This window comes from Elephantulus edwardii, unplaced genomic scaffold, assembly GCF_000299155.1.
Source record: "Elephantulus edwardii isolate Elephantulus edwardi_28Jun2011 unplaced genomic scaffold, EleEdw1.0 scaffold00008, whole genome shotgun sequence".
NCBI classification, from domain to species: domain Eukaryota; kingdom Metazoa; phylum Chordata; class Mammalia; order Macroscelidea; family Macroscelididae; genus Elephantulus; species Elephantulus edwardii.
In genome coordinates, this window is record NW_006399758.1 from 547,947 (window position 1) to 568,474 (window position 20,528).

The 20,528-nt window shown below is 40.5% G+C and overlaps 2 protein-coding genes across 2 annotated transcripts in view; both read right to left on the bottom strand.

Annotated features, from left to right (window-relative positions):
• The window catches only part of SPIDR (scaffolding protein involved in DNA repair), a 404,690-nt gene that overhangs the window by 161,597 nt on the left and 222,565 nt on the right, over positions 1–20,528 (bottom strand). The window lies entirely within an intron of this gene.
• On the bottom strand, positions 2,227–2,607 carry LOC102848573 (histidine triad nucleotide-binding protein 1-like). The gene has a single exon (XM_006880419.1). The coding sequence runs from the start codon at positions 2,605–2,607 to the stop codon at positions 2,227–2,229; it is 381 nt and encodes a 126-aa protein (XP_006880481.1).

Here is a 20,528-nt window from a genome sequence, read left to right on the forward strand (position 1 = left end):
GGAGGGACAGCGCAGGAGGGGAAGACCCTCTATGAGATGGACTGATTTGGTGACTGGGGTAATCGGGATGGGTGTGTCAGAGGTGGTGCGGTTGGCGCAGGATAGAGCAGGGTTTAGGGCTGTTGTGCATAGGGTCGCTATGAGTCACAAAAGACTCGACGGCACGTAACAACAACAACAACAAAGGAAACTCCATACCTATTAACAGTCACTACCCTTTCCTACATCCTCTCAGCCTCTGGCAATAATTACCTTCCATATGAATTTTCCTATTCTGGACATTTCATGTAATGTGTGATCTTTTGTGCCTAGCTTCATAATGTTTCCATGTTGTAGCATATGTAAGTACTTCAACTCATGCTGAGTTGAACTATTCCTTTTCAAATATTCCATTATTTAACTATTCATCAGATAATGGAAATTTGGGGTGCTTCTACTTTCTTGCTATTACAAATAATAGTGCTCAGAACATAATTTTTCTGTGTATATATGTTTTCAGAATTGCACCAGAAAAATCTGTTTTCAAGAACCTCTCCACAGTACTAAATGCGTCTGATCCAAGCCACGGTCTTTTCAATCATTTCTTACGCAGCTGGAAGTGGGAAAATCAATAAGGATGACAGAAGAAGAATTGATGCCTTTGAATTGTGGTGCTGGAAAACAGTAGTGAAAATACCATGCACTATCAAAACTAATCTGTCTTGAAAGATATGTGATCTGAATAGTCCTCGGAGGCAAGGATGGTGAAATGTCATCTCATTTACTTAAGGTATAATCTCAGAGGAACCAATTCTTAGAGATCATGCTGGGAAAGGTAGAGGGTCAGACAGGAAGATTCTTCCCAAGATGCACTGGCATAGTGGCTACCACAGTGGGCTTGAGCACTGTGTAGAGATCATGAGGATGCTGCAGGTTAGGGCAAGTTTCAAACCGCTTATTCACAGGGTCACTATGAGTTACAGTTGAATCAATGGCGTAACAATGGCAATAACAACAAGAAGCATGTTTTTAGCTATTCTAATAGGAAGCCCTGGGGGCCTAGTGGGTAAGGAAGTGCCCACTAGTAAACCAAAAGTTGTTATGGTGTTAGGTGCTGACAAGTTCAGTATGACTCATAATGACCTTATGAACAAAAGATCTGAACCCTGTTCTATCCTGTGCCAGCCTCGCATTTCCTGACACAGTGCAGCAGTCACTGTGTCAATCCATCTGATTTAGTCTTCCTCTCTTTGCGGACCCTCCACCCTTCACAGCATCATGTCCGTCTCTAAGGAATGAATAGCCCCTTCTAACAAACAACATGTCTAATATATGTAAGGTGAAGTCTCATCATTCCTGCCTCCAAAGAGCAATCTAACTGTACTCTCTCCAAGATATATCAGTGTGTTCTTTTGGCAGTCCATGGGATGTTCTCCAACACCACAGCTCAAAGGTATCAATTTTTTTTTTCATCCTTATTCACTGTCCTTGGAGAGGGACATCATGCTTGGGAGGGTGGAGAGACAGCGCGGGAGACGAAGGCCCTCTATGAGGTGGATTGATTCAGTGACAGGGATAATTGGGATGGGAGTGTCAGAGACAGTGTGATTGGCACAGGACAGAGCGGAGTTTAGGGCTGTTGTACATAGGGTCGCTATGAGTCGCAAGCGACTCGACGGCACATAACAACAAACAACAACATTCACTGTCCAGCTCTCAGACAAATAGCAAGCAATCAGGCAGACTATGGCTTGAATCAGATGCCACTTAGTCCTCACACTGACATCACTATCCTCAATAATTTGGAGAGGTCTCTAACTGAAGATTTTCCAAAAGCAGGCACTCTGGATTCGAATGTCCTCCTTTGTGAAAAGTCTTTTCATGTCTTTTTCCCATTTTGTGACTGAGTTATCAATCATTTTTTTCCTGTGGAGGCCCTGTAGTCCATAACATTTAGTTACAATATCCTTGTCTGAAATGTTGCTAAACTTCTTACTTAGTAACAGTTCAGACAAGTGTCTTTTAATAAAAGGACATATACTGCATAAGGCTACAGTTGTGAAACTAGGAGGATAGCTGTTGTTATTTTTTTTTAACCATGCAATCACGTCTTTTATTACACAACTGTTTTTCAAATTATTTCCTTAATCTCTCTGTACACAGGCAATAGTAAGTGTACTGCTTAACATAGTCGACCTTTCAAATCTGACAGTTGTTTAAAGAAGGGAAAATAATCTTAAAGCAAAATTAACCAGGAGGCCAATGCATCTGCCGGCCTCCAAGAACATGGAGATGAACATGATAAACAGACTGCCCCCCATCTGAACCTTCATTCACCACCATTCGATAACCCTTTTGCAGGCCCAGATCAGCAGCACATTTCTTGCCAACAATCATGAGATGTCCAAGAAGGCTTTCATCATCATCTTCTGCTACAGAAATCTGGGCAATAGGTTTCTTAGGTATCACCAGAAAATGTACTGGTGCTTGAGGTGAAATGTCATGAAAAGCGAGGCACCGCTCATCCTCAAAAATGATTTTGGCTGGGATTTCTTTCCGGATTATCTTCCCGAAGATTGTATCGCCACCAGGACGGGCGGTCTGAGCCTTAACGATTTCATCTGCCATCTCGGTCTCCCTCCTGCGCCACGGCTCCCGGAGAAGCACGCGAGCTGTTGTTATTTTTGTTAGGTACTGTGGGGTTGCCTGGAATTCATAGCGACTCTCTGTACAGCAGCTCTGAAGCCTGCCCAGTCCTAAGCCAGTCACACTATGACACACTTACCTCCACCACCCCAATTACTTTATCAATCCATCTCATCTGGGATCTTCCTCTTCTACCTTCCTCTCCTCCCTCCACCCTTCCAAGCATGATGTCTTCCTCCAAGGACTGGTCCCTCAAGGCCATGTGTCTAAAGTAGGGGAGCTAGGCCTTCAAAATCCTAGCCTCTAAGGAGAACTTGGTTTCTCCTTCTTTAAGACACCCATTTGTTCTCTTGGTGGTCCATGGTATGTTCAAGATTCTTCTCCAGCACCACTACTCGAAGGCATCAATTCTTCTTCTGTCATCTTTAGTTATTGTCCAGCTCGCTAATTCAAAGCAAGTAATTGCAAAGACTATGGCCTGGTTTAGGTACACCTTAGTCTCTAGACTGATACTGTTGTTTTTCAGTACTCTGGAGAGGTCCCTGACAGATTTTCCCAATGAAATTCATCTTTTAATTTTCTAACTGCTGGTGCCAAAAGTGTTGGCTGTGGAGCCGAGCAAGCTGTAATTATGAACAAGTTCAATCTCTATTTATCATGCTAATTGGTCCAGTGGTAAGAATCTTTGTCTTCTTGATACTGAGCTTCAATCCATATTGAAGACTACAGTCCTTGACCTTCTGCAGCAAGCACTTCAGGTCCTCCTCAGTTTCAGCAAGCAGGGTTGTGTCATCTGCATCATGTCAGTTGTTGAGTCTTCCTCCAATCCTGATACCACATTCTTCCTCAGATGCCCAGCCTTCAGAAGGATTTGTTCTGTATGTAGATTGAAAAGGTATGAAGACAGATGCATCCCTGATGCACTCCCTTTCTGATTTTGTATCATGCAGTGTTTCCTTGCTCTGTCCTGATGACTGCTTCTTGGTCCAAGTATACGTTTCACATGAACACAGTCAAGTATTCTGGGACCCCCCACTCTCCTCAAGGTTAACCACAAGTGGTAGTGATCCAGTCAGAAAAGGGAGAAGAGAAGAGGGGCAACAAAGGGGGAGGGAATAGGAAGGATATTAATTGGGACTTGAAGAGACAAGGTGGTAACAGGCATTTTGTTGTGGTTGTTGTTAGGTGCCATTGAAGTGAGTATGACTCAAAGACACCCTATGAATAATAGATCTGAATCTCATCCCTTCCTGTGACACACTTGAACCCATTGTACAGTCACTGTGTCAAACTATCTGGTTGAAGATTTTCCTCTCCTTTGCTGTCCCTCTGTCTTTCCAAGTATGATGTCCTTCTCCAAGGAAAGTTTCTCCTTTCCTCCACAGTGTCTCCAAGCATGTCTGTTAATTCTTTTGGAATCCCATGGGATATTCAGTACTCTTATCCAACACCACAGTTTAAAGGCATAAATTCTTCTGCCATTCTTATTCATTGTCCTGCTCTCAGCAGCATAGCAAGTTATTGAAAAGAACACAGCCCAAATCAGGTGCAAACTAACATCATTGTCCCTCAAGAATTTGGAAAGGACTGCAGACTCTTCCATTCTCCTGATCTTCTGACTGCTGGTACCAAATGCATTGATATAGATCAATAATAATTATAGAAAATACAAGACATTTGAGTGATTACATGTTGTTGTTATGTGCCGTTGAGTTGCCTATGATTCATAGCAACCCTATGTACATTAGCTCTGAACTCTGCTCTATCCTGAAGGAATGGCATCATCTCCAACAGACATACTCCCATTTCTCCAGGCACTGAGTCAATACTGGGTCGTCTTCTTTTGCGCTATGCCTCCAACCTTCCAAGCATGATGTCCTTTTCCAAGGAAAGGTCCCTCCTGGCTACATGCACTAAGTATGTGAAATGGAGCTTAAAAATCCTTGCCTTTAGGGAGTATCCTGGTATCACCCTCTCCAGGACAGACCTGTTATTTCTCTTGGCAGTCTATAGTATGTTCAACACTTCTCCAGCACCACAACTCAAAGGCATCAATCATTCTTCTGTCATCCTTAGTTAGTGCCCAGCTTCCTCGTACATAGCAAGTAATTGAGAAGACCATTCCTCGGATACAAATCATTCAAAAAAAACCCTCATTAATGCAACAAGGAATGAAAGAAAACCCAAAATCTCTGTAAATGTTCATTAAAATTAATAAAATCTAATAATTAAAAAGCACACAAACAAAAACAAACAAAAAAACCCTTCATTAAGAAAATCCTGAAATATACTCTAAAGAAACCATAACCGCCATCCAAGCAGATATATGCACACCCATGTTTATTGCAGCTTCATTCACAATAGCAAGAGTTGCATGCATAGCAAGTAATTGAGAAGACCATTCCTCGGATACAAATCATTCAAAAAACCCCCATTAATACAACAATGAATGAAAGAAAACCCAAAATCTCTGTAAATGTTCATTAAAACTAATAAAATTTAATAATAATTAAAAAACACACAAATAAACAAAAAACCCTTCATTAAGAAAATCCTGAAATATACCCTAAAGAAACCATAACCGCCATCCAAGTAGATATATGCACACCCATGTTTATTGCAGCTTCGTTCACAATAGCAAGAGTTGGAAACAAAGTGTCCATCAACAAACGAATGGATAGAGAAGCTGTGGTATATTCTCACAATGGAATACTACACTGCATTGAAAAACAAGGAACGCATGCAATATTATTCAAAATGGGTGACCCTGGAGGACATTATGCTGAATGAAATATCTCAGTCACAAAAAGGCAAATACTGCATAATGCCACTGTTGTAGAATGGGACTAACATCAGGGTTGGGGTGAGACTGAGAAAAACTGGGTAAATTATGTATACTGCATTGAAACAGATGAGGGAGAGAACTATTTAAAAGCGATATATGATTGGTTATTATGGTTATGACAAGAGTCCAGAATGAAGGTTGCACAGTGGAGTGTACTTGGGGAAGAGGTGACTGTATACCGATAAAAGAATTTTCTTTTACTTTTCAAAGAGAAGAGCGAATTAGGGGTGAGAGGTAGGGGTGGACAGGGAGAAAAATGTAACAATGAATGAATGAAAATCCAAAATCCCTGTAAATGTTCATTAAAATTAATAAAATTTAAAAAAAAGAATAGAAAAAGAAAACCCTGAATATGTACTTCAAAGATGTAATATGAATGAATTAGTATTACTCAAAATGGAAAAGCCTTTCCTTTGTACATCAACAGTATAAAAATTCATGATATATATGATCATGATCTTGTAGAGCAGTAGCTAACCCATCCTTTCACACTATTGTTATTGTTGTTGTGTGTTATCAGTCTAAAGAGACTCATAGCCGACCCTCCAGTGGAGGAAATTGAGAGACAGTAAATCATATGGGAAGAGATTGTCCACCTTTCTCACCTAGAGTAACTGGAGAATTCAAACCGTGTGCCTTTCAGACTGCAGTACAGTTTCTTGACATTAGGCCACCAAAGCTTCCTTTCGAGTTATTTTTGTTGTTGTGTACAATCAAGTCTGAACCTCCAGCGTATTTTCAAGGACAGTAAATCACCCCAGAGGAGATGGCTAACCCTTCTCCTGCCAAGCATCAGGTGGCTTTCAACCATGTGCCTTTGGGAATGCAGCACAGCTTCTTACAAACTAGGCCACCAGAGGTTGTTTTTCCATGTATTTTGTTCTATAAACTTTTTGTGCTCATCACAGTTAGTGACATGAACATATTTTTAGTTGCATTGTCTATACACTAAATTCCACATGAGCAGAGGCTTGTGGTGTATTGTCTATTTCTACGGCCTGTAGGCTCCACTTTCACTCTCTCAAGCTGGCTGCAGTGAGGGTACAATGTAAGTTCCTCCAGCTCACATCCCAGTTTAGTCATATACGTAGGCAGTGCTTTGTGATTCCCAGTGAGGCAGGAGCCAAGGGATGGAAAGGCCCTCCTGACTGCCTTCCCAGCCACCACCTTCACTGCACACGTAGAAAAAAAAAGGGTGGAGCAGGAGCACCCACATCAGTCCACATGTGGGTGACAGCACACATCTTTTGCTCTTTCCCAGTATCACAAATGTATCCTATGACCACACTCTTTCTTTTTTAATTTTCTATTTAATTTTTTTAAAATTTGTTATGTGTGTACCATCAAATCAGATCTGACAGGTACAAGAGGAGATTGTCCCTCCTTCTTCAGCAGAGCATCTGGTGGATTTGAACCGTGCACCTCTGGGCTTGCAGTCACACTCTTTCTTATTTACTTAGTGCTTACTACACATTAAAATGTTATGAAGTATCTCCTTTTTGCAAAGTATGTTTTTGTGTAGAAGCATACAGCAATGAACAGAATTAAAAAGAGACCTCTTAATAAGTTTTCTTTCAGGTAGTGCAGAGATAGGCAAGAAAAGAAACAAACAGAATCATTTCAGTTGGTTTGCAATTATGTCACTTTGCACAAGTTGTTTACTTTATGCTTGACTTTTTTAACGTGTGAAATGGAAATTACAGTGGTATCTTCTTCTGTGACTGCCATGAGATATTTAGGACAGGACGCTAGTAAAAAGAACCTAGGGTTGTTACTATGGGGGGAAATAATGTGATACAGAGTAACTGGGATAGGGTGTCAAGGTTACTTGGGAATTAATTAAAAGAAAACTTCAGAGAGGCTCTTGACGTGAGCCGTTAAGTGATAACGTGAAACCAGCAGAATATTGTTATGGAAGGCAGTTTTGCCGGTTTCTCTATCCATCTGTTTACTGATAGACTTTTGAGTTGTTTCCATTTTCTTGCTACTGTGAATAATGCTGCTGTGAGCATAGCTGTATGGATGATGTTTCAGTTTTGATTTCCTTAGGATATATTCCAAGTAGTGGAATGGCCGAGTCACATGTGATTTCTATGTTCAGCCTTTTGAGGAAATACGAAACTATCTTCTGGAGTGGTTGCATCATTTTACAATTCCACCAGCAGTGAGTGAGAGTTCCAATCTCTCCACAACCTCTCAAACACTTATTGTTTGCTCTTTTGTTAAACTTTGCTACTGCTCCTGGAATTAGACAGTTTCTCATTGTGGTTCTGATCTGCATCTTTCTGATTGCCAGGGATTTTTATATTTCCTCATGTATTTGCTGGCCATCCAAATGAGCTCCTTTCTGAAGAGTTTTTTCACATTTTTTTCACCCATTTTGTAACTGTGTTATCAGTCTTTTCTTGTGGAGGCTCTGTAATATTTAGTTATGAGACCCTAGTCTGAAATGCCATTGTCAAATATGAGCTTTCTTTTAACCGTACTGAAAACCATTTTTTACAGACACAGGGATTTGCTATCTAGAAGGTTCCATATGTTGATTTTAATCTTTGCTGGTTGTGCATTTTTGGCTATGTTTGCAAATCTATTTATGCCATAGACTGTTGTTGTGTATCACTGAGATGAAACCAACTCATAGCTGACCTTCCAGCTGGTTTTCAGAGGCAGTAAACTACATGGGAGGTGACTGCCTATCTTTCTCTTCACAAAAACAGGAAGTAACAAATATTACTGTGAATGTGTAGAAGCAGCAACCATTCTGCAACTTCCATTGCCAGTGCTGTGGAAGTGTGGGTCCTCAAAAGGTTAAACTTTAACTTAACAATTACTCTTTCTCTATCTATAGATACAGACAGATAAAGCAGAGGCTTTAAAGGAGAGACAGAAACTTAAACAGGAATATACCAATATTCTTTGTAGCAATACTCACCAAAGCCACAGAATGGGAACAATCCAAATGTTCATCAAGAGATAATGGATTAGCACATACTACACACTCTTGGCACCAGTATCCAGGAAATAAAAAAACGTATTGTGATGGGAAAGTCTGCAGTTAGGGACCTCTCCAAAATACTGAAGAGCAACAGTGTCTCTCTGGAGACTAAGGTCCGCCTGATACAGGCCATGGTTTTTGCAATCACTTGTTATGCATCAGAGAGTTGGACAATGACCAGGGAGGATAGAAGGAGAATTGACGCCTCTGAGCTGTGGTGCTGGAGAAGAGTATTGAATGTACCATGGACTGCCAAGAAAACAAACAGATTCATCGTAGAGAGGATTAAACCAGGCTGCTCCTTGGAGGCAAGGATTCTGGGGCTTCGTCTGACATACTCTGGACATGTTGTAAGGAGAGACAGGTCTTTAGAGAGGGCCATCATGCTGGGTAGAGTGGACAGACAGCGCAGGAGGGGAAGACCCTCTATGAGGTGGATTGATTCAGTGACTGGGGTACTCGGGATGGGTTTGTCAGAGGCAATGAGATTGGCACAGGATAGAACACGGTTTAGGGCAGTTGTACATAGGGTCGCTATGAGTCGCAAAAGACTCGACGGCACATAACAACAACAGACAAGTTTGGGCTCTTGATTAGCAGTGCAACTCCCTGTTGTATAGGCCACTAGAACAAAACAAAACAAACCTAGACTGTATATTATAAATCGGTAAATAGAGGAAAGACTGAAGTTGTCAAGATTTAAGTTTATTTGGAAATAAAATTATCATGGAAGTAGTAGTCAAGAAACCAAACAACACATTGCATTGCGCAAATTTGATTAGGAAGATATATTCAAAGTGTTAAAAAGTAAAGATGTCAATTTGAAGACTAATGTGAACCACACTCAAGACTTGGGATTTTAGATCACCATAATCAACACTCTTGGCACCAGCAGTCAGGAAATCAAAAGATAAGTTGCTTAAGGAAAGTCTGCTGTCAGGGAACTCTTCAGAGTGCTAAAGAGCAACAATGTCAGTCTAGAGACTAAGGTGTACCTGAACCAGGCCATGATCTTCACAGTTACGTACTACACATCAGAGAGCCGGATAATGACAATGGGTGAAAGACGAATTGATGCCTCTGAGGTGTGGTTCTGGAGAAGAGCATTAAACATACCATGGACAGTCAACAGAACAAACAGGTCTATCCTGAAGAGAATGAAACAGGTTACTCCCTGGAGGGAAGGATTTTGACGCTCCATCTCACATACTTTGAGCATGTAGCCAGGAGGGACCAGTCCTTGGAGAAAATATCATGCTTGGAAGGGTGGAGGGACATGCAGGAGAGGGAGACCTGGATGAAATGGAGTAACCAGGGTAATGGGTGTAGGTGTGTTGGAGTCAGACTAACTCAGGACAGGGCAGGGTTCAGAGCTATTGTACACAGGGTTGCTATGAGTTGCAGATGATTTGACAGCACAGGACAACAACATATACGCATGCGAAAACTGTAAAATGAAGAATGAAGATGGAAAAATTAATGTCTTTAAATTTTGTTGTTAGTTAACATTTTTGACCATACCATGCAATGTCAGTGAATGAACAAGCCTGTCCTGGAAGAAGTATAGCCAGAATGCTCCTTAGAAACAAGGATGGTGTGGCTTTGTATGCCAATCTGTGGAGGGTCAGCTCAGAAGAGGAAGACCCTGGATGAGATGGATTAACACAATGACTGAAAATGGGACCAGGTGTTTTGGAGATGGTAAGACTCGAGTAAGATAGTTCAGAGCCATTGTTTATAGGGTCCCTATGGGTCACGGTTGACTCGATGGCACATAACCATAACAACAAACATCCCTGGTGCAGGACATCATAGTTGGTGTAGAAGAGGATCAATGCAAAAGAAGAAGCCTCTCAATGATACGGATCAACAAAGTGTCTGCACCAGTGGTTCAAAAACAGCAATGGCTGTGAACATGGTGCAGGACTGGGTAGTGTTTCATTCTGTCGTACAGAAGGTGTGTTAATCTACACTTATATAAGTGAAAACTTCAAGTAAAAAAAAAACCCATCAAAACTAAAACATGAAGTTATTTTAACTTACTTAAAGTTATTATTTAACTGATGTTATTTAAACATCATGAATATATGAGCAAAATTCATCATCGAAATAGTACTCTGGGCCCTGGGTTGGATAATAATTAAAATACTTCTTGAAATCAATGTATTAGACTAAAACAAGCTTGGAAGCAGGAGTGACATCCACTTCCATAATAGTGTGCCTCTGGAAACCCTATGAACCTGGACAAAGGACGAAAACTACACAGGCGTCCAGGTCTTTTGTTCATAGGGTTGCTATGAGTCGCCTACGACTCGACGGCACTTAACAACAACACTGTTTCACAAGTCACAAGAAACAGTGAGCTTCAAAGTGACCATCTGTTTAATCTCAGTACATTTTTTTTTCTCAGTACATTTTTTAAGCTAACTATGACTTTGGTCATAAAGAAAAGCATAATAAGAAAGCAAGTTTTAAAGACTAACAGAATAGTTGGCTTTGAAACAGAAGGTATTTACTCACAAAGAACAGTGACAGATGCGTGTTGGCCCTGCATGCTACAAGATGCTTACAGAGGTCAGAGGTAAAAACTAGCTATACAAAGATTTCATTCAAATAGTTATACTCTACTTTGGGCATAATCTATACATTAAACGCATTAGTCTTGGACAAATAATAGCCCTACAGTTATTTCTGTTTCCTATCTTTAAATTTTTATTGCCTCAGCTCATGCTTGTTATTTCCCCCCCTCATATCTATATGCTTGTAGTTTTATTTCCTTAAACTGTTTTTTGTTCTAATTGTTAAAAAAGAAATGAAAACCCGACTGCATCATTTTATACAGGTCAGGTAATGCGGCATAGGGGCTTAACAATAAAGTGATAAAATCCTCATGTTCATAGTCACATAAAAAAAAAATTCAGTCTTGCACTGCTACTCATATGACGAGAGTATGCATGAGGTGACAGTGAGACACACTTATTTCCTTATTTCACTGAAGAATCTAAGGAATTTCCTCATTGGAAAAGAAGAAGGCTTTAATAAGAGCCAGGGGTAAGATGACAAGGTTTTTGCTTAAAAATATGGCTGACATCAATAAATAAGACGGTTTGCTTAATGTCTTATGTTAGATATCTATTCGGACTAAAAAGGAAGAGCATACTTGGCAGTTGTCAAGCTGAAAGAACTGAAAAAAATTTTTTTAAACCGTGAGTTTCAACACCAAAGGATTCTATGGGCAAGATACTGAACAACTCGGCAAGTTCTAAAGATGGAATGCTATATAGTATTTTACAAAATGTTGCTCCTTAGTGCTACATAGTATTGCATTGTGTAAATTTACCATAATTTCTCAATCCATTTGTTTGTTGATAGACATTTGTACAGTTTCCATTTTCTTGCTATTGTGAATAATGCTGCTATGAACACAGGTTTACAAATCTCCATTTGCCTTCTTAGTTATATTCTCCTCAGTTATATTCTTGGCAGTGGAATATTTGGGTCATATGGGATTTCTATATCCAGCTTTTTGAGGAAATGCCAAACTGACTTCTAGAGCGGCTGTACCATTTTATAATCCCATCAGAAGTATGTGAGAGTTCTAATCTCTCCATATCCCCTACAACATTTACTGCCTGCTCTCCTACTAACTTTTGCTACTGTTCTGGAGTGAGATGGTATCTCATTGTGGTTTTGATTTGCATCTCTCTGATCTCCAGTAATTGTGAGCATTTCTTGATGGAACTACTGGCCATCTGAATGTCTTCCTTTGTGAAAAGTTCATGTCTTTTACCAACCTGTGATTGGGTTATCAATCTTTTCCTTGTGGAGGCCCTGTATTATTCTGTAAACTTTAGTTATTAAACCTTTGTCTGAAAAGTCATTGACAAATGTTTTTTCCAAGTCTGTAGGAGGTTTATTCATTCACCCTATTGGAAAAAGTTTTTGAAGCACACAAGGAACTTAATTTTTACAAAAAACTCAGTTGTTGATTTTGTCACTAACTCAGTCTTGTAAAGACATATTCTGCTAACTAGTAAAATGTGGATAAAAGTCTACAAGGATCACCAGGACAGAGGAGGGAGGTGAGGAGAGGACATCACGTGGATAATAGAGTGGTGAATGGAGGGGAGGAGGTGAAGGAATTCGAAAGATCCAGTGGGGACCTAGAAAGATGGGGTAAACATAGACCAATGGTGATTAAATAAAACAATGTATATGAGGGATCATTTAAAACACAATGTGAATGAAATATATGAATGATGTACAATTTTTGTACAAAGTAATAAAAATAAAAAGAAAGTGGAAAAAATAAATCACATAAAAAAGATGAGTAGTTGTTTTTTACTACTGAGTCAGAACTGACCCATAGCTGACCTTCTGGAGGGTTAACTGCACAGGAGGAGACTGCCCCTCTCTCCAGTGTGGCAGCGGATGAATTCAGGATTGCAGTGTACCACTGGCCTTATCAACTCCCAAAGTATATCCAAAATATGACCAGGGCAAAACAAAAAGTACTGTAAAGAACTGTTTGACACTGACCTACTTCAGGAAGTAACATGTTCAAGAACTAGTTTTGGCAAAAAAGAAGGTTCCAGGACTTCATGCAATACCAACTGAGATGTTTCAGCAAAAAGATGCAACCCTGCCTGCCTGTGCTCATTAATACATGTCAAGAAACCTGAAAGAAAGGGGAAACGGAAAAGAGGGTGGGAAAGTGGGAAGGGGAAAATCACTAGGATAGCAGAGGTTAAAGGGCAGATGGAGAAAGTGAAGGAATAGGAAAGATTCAACAGAGACTTGAAAAGGTGAGGTGATAATAAGTCAATAGTAATTAATGATATAAAATATAAGGTATATGTGAATGATTAAATAAAACATACTAGACAACATTGATTTCACATGCAACCAAGATTTTACTGAAGATTATCCAAAAACGACTGGAACAGTACATCAGCAGAGAACTGCCAGAAGTCCAGGCTGGGTTTAGAAGTGGTCGTGGTACTAGGGATATTGTAGCTGATGTTAGATGGATCTTAGCTGAAAGCAGGGAATACCAGAAGAATGTCTATCTGCGTTTCATTGATTATGCAAAGGCGTTTGACTGTGTGGATCCTGACAAACTGTGGCTGACTCTGAGAAGAATGGGAGTCCCAGAACACTTGATCATGCTAATGAGAAACCTGTACTTGCACCAAGAGGCAGTCATCAGAACAGAGCAAGGAAACACTGCATGTTTCAAAATTGGGAAGGGCGTATGCCAGGGATGTGTCCTGTCTCCAAACCTTTTCAACCTGTATGCAGAACAGATTATCTGAGACGCTGGGCTCTATGAGAAGTGTGGCGTCAGGATTGGTGGAAGATCTATTAACAATCTGCGTTATGCAGATGACACAACCCTGCTTGCCAAAACTAAGGAGGGCCTGAAATGCTTGCTGCAGAGGGTCAAGGCCTGCAGCCTCCAATATGGATTGAGGCTCAATATCAAGAAGACAAAGATTCTCACCACTGGACCAATTGGCAGCACCAGGATGGATGGTGAAAAGATTGAGATTGTTAACAACTTTAGTCTGCTTGGCTCCACGGTCAACACTCTTGGCACCAGCAGCCAGGAAATTAAAAGACGTATTGCCATAGGAAAGTCTGCTGTTAGGGACCTCTCGAAAGTACTGAAGAGCAATGGTGTCACTCTGGAGACTAAAGTGCGTCTGCTGGACAATAACTAGGGAGGACAGGAAACTTGATGCCTTTGAGCTGTAGTGCTGGAGAAGAGTATTGAATGTATCATGGACTACCAAGAAAACAAAAGGATTCATCCTGGAGAAGGCTACTCCTTGGAGGCAAGGATTCTGGGGCTTCATCTGACATACTTTGAAAATGTTGTAAGAAGGGATCGGTCCTTGGAGAGGGACATCATGCTTGGAAGGGTGGAGGGACAGCGCAGGAGGGGAAGGCCCTCTATGAGGTGGATTGACTCAGTGACTGGGGTAATCGGGATGGGTGTGTTGGAGGCAGTGCGACTGGCATGGCACAGGATAGAGCAGGGTTTAGGTCTATTGTACATAGGGTTGCTATGAGTCACAAGCGACTGGACAGCACATAACAACAACAACAGACATGAATGAAACAATGCATATTAATGACAGTATAAAACAAAATGTGCAGGAATGAAAAGCAGTCAACAAATACTAATATTACACTTAAAGGTGGGATTCAGGGCTTACTCAATAAATCAAAAGGAGGTAAGAAGTTGAGTTTGGGGGTGGGGGATTGGCTCTTGAGTAACCCCTACGGAGCTGGTGAGCCTTGTGTGGCCTGGTTGTAGACCCTCACATCTCTCTGGTACTTGCAATAGTTTTCATCCATATGCCTTAGGGTGCACCATGGAGAGGAGGTGGAGAATTTCACCTTTTAGGCACAGACTGTCCAATTCATGTTTCTTATATCTTCTATTCCAACAAGAAAATTTTCCTTCGAGTTGATCTCTAGTGCTTCTGAAGCATTAGACAAGATTTGCTTTGAAAGCCTGACAGTCCCTTCCAAGTTGGACAGTGGTAAAGAGCTGAAAATCAACATCATCCCTAACTCCTAGGAATGTTCTTTGACTCTGGTGGACAGGCATTGTCATGACCAAGGTGGATCTCATAAATAACTTGGGAATAATTGGCAAGTCTGGTACCAAAGCGTTTGTCTGGTATAGACATCTCCATGATTGGTCAATTTGTTGTTCGCTTTTATTCTGCATATTTGGAGGCAGAGAAAGTGGTCATGATCACAAAACAAAATGATGATGAGCAGTACACCTGGGAGTCTTCAACTGGGGGTTCTTTCACAATTTGTGCTGACCACGGTGAGCCCATGGGTCAGGGTACTAAAGTGATCCTGCGGCTAAAAGACCAGATAGAGTACTTAGAGAAGAAGAGATGAGTCAAAGAAGTAGTGAAGAAGCAACTGCAGTTCATAGGCTGCCCCATCACCCTTTATTTGAAGAACAAGAGGAGGTAATGTGTGATGAGGAGGCAGAAGAGAAAGGTGAGAAAGAGTAAGATTAGGATGATGAAGAGAAGCCTAAGAAAGAAGATGTGGGTTCAGATGAGGAGAACAACAGTGGTAAAGGCAAGAAAAAGAAAACAAACAAAAACATTAAGGAGAAATATTCTGACTGGGAGGAACTGAACAAGACTAAGGACCAGAAAGCCTGATGACAACACACAGGAGGAATATGGGGAGTTCTATAAGAGTCTCACTAATGACTGGGAAGACCACTTGGCAGTCCAGCACTTCTCAGTAGAAGGTCAGCTAGAATTCAGGGGTTTGCTGTTTATCCCTCACTGGGCGCGGCTTTGAGGTTGTGTACAGTAGGACTGAACCTATCAACGAGTACTGTGTGCAACAGCCCAAGGAATTTGAAGGGAAGAGCCTGGTCACCAAGGAGGGTCTAGAACTACCTGAGGGTGAAGAAAAGAAAACGAAAATGGAGGAGAGCAAGGTCAAGTCTGAGAATCTCTGTAAGCTTCTGAAGACAATTTTGGATAAGAAGGTTGTGAAGGTGACAATCTCAAACAGGCTTGTATCTCCCCACTGCTGCACAGGCAGTATGGAGCATAACATGAAAGCACAGGAGCTTCAAGACAATTCTATAATGGGCTACATGAGGGTTAAAATGCATCTGGAGACCAACCTGGATCATCTGATTGTTGAGACGCTGAGACAGACATTCTTTCTGAGAAAGAAAGATGACAAAGGTGTCAAGGATCTGGTGGTGCTGCTGTTTGAAACTGCACTGCTCTCTTCTGGCTTTTCCCCTCAGGATCCCCAGTCTCACTCCAATCACATCTAACCCCTAATCAAGCTAGGCTTGAAGATGAGGTGACAGCTGAGGAACCCAGTGTGCTGCTGTTCCTGATGAGATCCTCCCCACTTGAGAGTGATGAGGATGTATCTTGCTTGGAAGAAGTCAATTAAATGTTCCTACTATAAGGGAGCTCTGGTGGCCTAGTGGCAAGAAGCTGCACTGCAATCCCAGAGGCACATGGTTCAAATCCACCAGATGCCCAGCTGGAGAAGGAGGGACAATCTCCTCCTGTACCAGATAGATGCGATTTGACAGTACACACACAATAATAATAATAATAATAATAATAATAATAATAATAAAATAAAAATTAAAAATAAAAAATTTCCTACTATAACATCCTCTGCCCCAACTGTATAGCATCCCTGTGGCTCCCACAGCAGCCTTGAGTCACCCACCCCCATGTGGCTTAACCTTCTGATAGCTAGTATTCTTCTTTCCTGTCCTGTGTGTAAGGCAGGATATAAGGGCCTTTGGCCTCATTCCCTTCCACAAGAATGAGGCTGAACGTTGTGTATTGTGGGTTCTTTTTGTTTATTTATTTTGTTCTGAAATGAAAGTATGCAAAATAAAGATGATGACATTTTTATAAAAAAAATATGGAAGACAGTTACTTGGCCAATTAACTGGAAAAGATCTATATTTGGGCCTATAGGAGGGGGAGGATGGTCTAAAAGAATACAGAAAATATCAAACAAAATCATTAATATCACTCACTAAATCTTGCAAAAGATTGTTATAAAATGCCAGGAACTGTATATTGTCAGGGAACGTCCAGAAATTAAATCTGGATTCAGAAGAGGCGATAGCAGGAGAGCTATCACTGCTGATGCCAGATGCATCTTACCTTTTTTTGCTCTAAAAGCAGAAAATTCTAGAACTGTGTTTACCTGTGTTAGGCGCCTGACTATGTGGATCAAATAAATTATGAGTAAAATTGAGACTGAATGTTAGTATCACATGCAAGTAGGATCATGCTGAAATTATCCAAAAATGACAGGAACTGCACAACAGAGAAGTGCTAGATGTACAGGCTGGGTTGAAAAGAGGTGTGGTACTTGGGATATTATAGCCAAAGTTAGATGGATCTTAATTTAAAGCAGAGAATACCAAAGAAATGTCTATCTGTGTTCTATTTACTATGCAGAGGCATTTGACTGTGTGGAACACAACAAACTGTGGCTGACTGAGAGAAATGAGAATTGCAGAACACTTGATTGGGATTATGAGAAATCTACAATTGGACCACGAGGCAATCATCAGAACAGAGACAGGGACCACTGCGTGGTTGAAAATCAGGAAAGATGTATGTCAGGGATGCATCCTATCTCCATACTTTTCCAATCTATATACAGCACAGATCCTTCAGGAGGCTATACTTTATGAGGATAAATGTGGCATCAGAATTGAAGGAAGACTTATCAACAATCTGTGTTATGTGGATAACACACCTTGCTTCCCTTAACTGGGGAGAATTCACTGCAGAAGGTGAAGGACTGCAGTCGTCAATATGGATTGAAGCTCAACATTAAGAAAACAAAGATTCTCAACACAGGGTCAAGTGACAATATCATGAAAGATGGTGAAAAGATTGAAATTGTTAACAACTTCAGCTTGCTTGACTCCATAATCTTGGTACCAGCAGCCAAGAAATCAAAAGATGTATTGCATCTTTTGATTGATAAAATAAGCTCTTAGGGACCTGTTCAGAGTACTAAAGAGCCATGATGTCAGTCTGGAGACTAAGGTGCACCTAATCCAGGCCATAATCTTCACAATTACTTGATATGCATCAGAGAGCTGGACAATTGCTAAGGATGATAGAAGAATCGATGCCTTTGAATTGTGGTGCCAAAGAAGAGCACTGAGTAAACCATGGGCTGCTAGGAGAGCAAACAGGTTTGACCTGGAAAGAGTGAAAAAAGGCTCGTTAGAGGTAAAAATTTTGAAGCTTCATCTGACATACTTCGAGCATGTTGTAAGGAGGAACATGTCCTTGGAGTAGGACATCATGCTTGGAAGGGTGGAGGGTCAGAGCTAGCGAGGAAGACAAAGGATGAGATGGATTGACTCAGTGACAGGGGTAATGGGGGCAGGTGTGTCAGAGACAATGAGGTTGGCTCAAGATAGAGCAGACTTCAGAGCTGTTGTCAAAGGGTTACTGTGAGTCACTAGGCACAGAACAACAACATGGAGAAGAATGGGTTCCAAGACACTTCAGTGTGTTCATATGGAATCTGTACACAGACCAAGAAGCAGTCAATTGAAACAAAGGCAGGGAATAGTGCATTGCTTAAAATCAGGAAAGGTGTGTATCAGGTTTATATCCTTTCTCCATATTTATATAATATGTATGCTGGGCAAATAATCTGAGAAACTTGACTATGGAAAGAGTACGGCATCAGGACTAGCTGAAGACTGGTCAAACAATAGCCTGCAAAATGGAATACACCTCAACATCAAGAGAACGCATATTTTCACCACTTGGCTGATAGGTAGTATCATGGCAAATAGAGGGAAAATTGAAGCTGTCAAGGATTCACTTTTACCTGGATCTACAATCAACTCATGGAAGCAGCCATTTAAAAAAAAATTATATATATATATATATATATCAACAGATGTATTATTGTACTAGGCCAATCTGCTGCTAAGGATTTTTCTAAAGCTCCAGAGAGCAATGTTGTAATTATAGAGACTAAAGTGTACCTGATCCAAGCAATGGCATTTCATATACAAATGAAAGCTGGACAATGAATAAGGAAAACTGAAAAACCGACATCTTCGAATCATCATGTTGGCAGAGTACTGACTATATCAAGGACTGCCAGAACAATAATCTGTCTTGAAAGAAGTGCAACAACAATGCTTCTCAGAAGCAAAGACAGTGAGATAGCATTTCATATATGTTATCAGTGTGTTGTTAGGAAGTAGAGGGTCAGGGAAGGAGAGGGAAAAAAGGAAGGCTTTCAACAAGCTGGACACACACTGTATCTGCAACAATTAGGCATGAGAGTATGGAGGATGGCACAAGATTGGACAAGGTTTGATCTGCTGAACACAGGGTTGCTATAAGCTGGAGTAGACTTGTGGGCACCTAACAACACCCTGACATAAGGTGCTCTAAAAGTAATCTGACATATAATTGTTCATGCTTCTAGTGAAAATACTACTAGTGTTTATTCTGTTATCTGAACGTGTGCTTGTTTCTGTTGGGAGTGAACGACTGAGAAAACAATTACTGTGCTGTAAGTATTTGTTAGATGAATACTGTTCACTGTTCAACTGAGCTACAGAATATGAAACAACTTGACTGCTACATAAGAAAGTAAATGGTCTGTGTCTTTATTGGATTTCAGTGCTCAGCATTGAAGCGCGCAAGTCTTGGGTTCTAGTTCTGCATCTCCTTCACTTCATTCTGGGCAGATCTTTTCTTTATAACCCCCAAATCATAGCTGTTGTGCATAATATCCCAATATGCCAGGAACTGTCTGGGTATTTTATGTGTTTATATCATTATCGTCACAAAAATGAAAATAAATAAAAACAATACGCATTTAGTTTCCTCTTTGACACTGCTGGTGGTTTGAACTGCTGATCTTCAGGTCAGCAGGCAACACTTAACTCTGACATCAGAGCTCCTAAAATTTTTATAATGTTGCTATATTATTTACAATTTAAATTATGTAAAACTATATGAAGAAGCTGGGCTACAAATAGGAACTGTAAGAGAGCAATGCAGAGCAATATTGCATTTACTGTGACTTTTGCTCTATTTGTGGATATCATCATGTGTTAGAGTCTCAAATTTCACAGAAGGCCAAATTTTGCAGTTTATTATAAAAAGATGGAATGAAACTTGAACTTGGTAGTTATTTCAAGGTAGTATGGATTAAAGCACAAGATAAGTCACAATTAAATAATATATTTTTATGGTATATAAAAGCTAGGAAAAAAAGAGTTTTCTATTCCTTATCATTTCTCTCAATACAGTCTACTAAAAAATATTTATTTAAATCAGAATTATGTTCTGTTGGGTGGTGAGGAGGGGATGTGTGTACAGAATTCTCTTACAACTGTGACTCCTACAGAAATATCTGGCAGTACATTCAGTTCTGCATCTTAAAACCTCACAGGGTCAATTTAAAAATATTTTAAATGTTCAGCTATCATCACTGAACTACTGTGATGTGATATAACACTAGAAGGTT

Coding starts and splice junctions, on each gene's coding strand:
- LOC102848573 (XM_006880419.1), bottom strand. CDS start 2,607: ATGGCAGATGAAATCGTTAAGGCTCAGACCGCCCGTCCTGGTGGCGAT.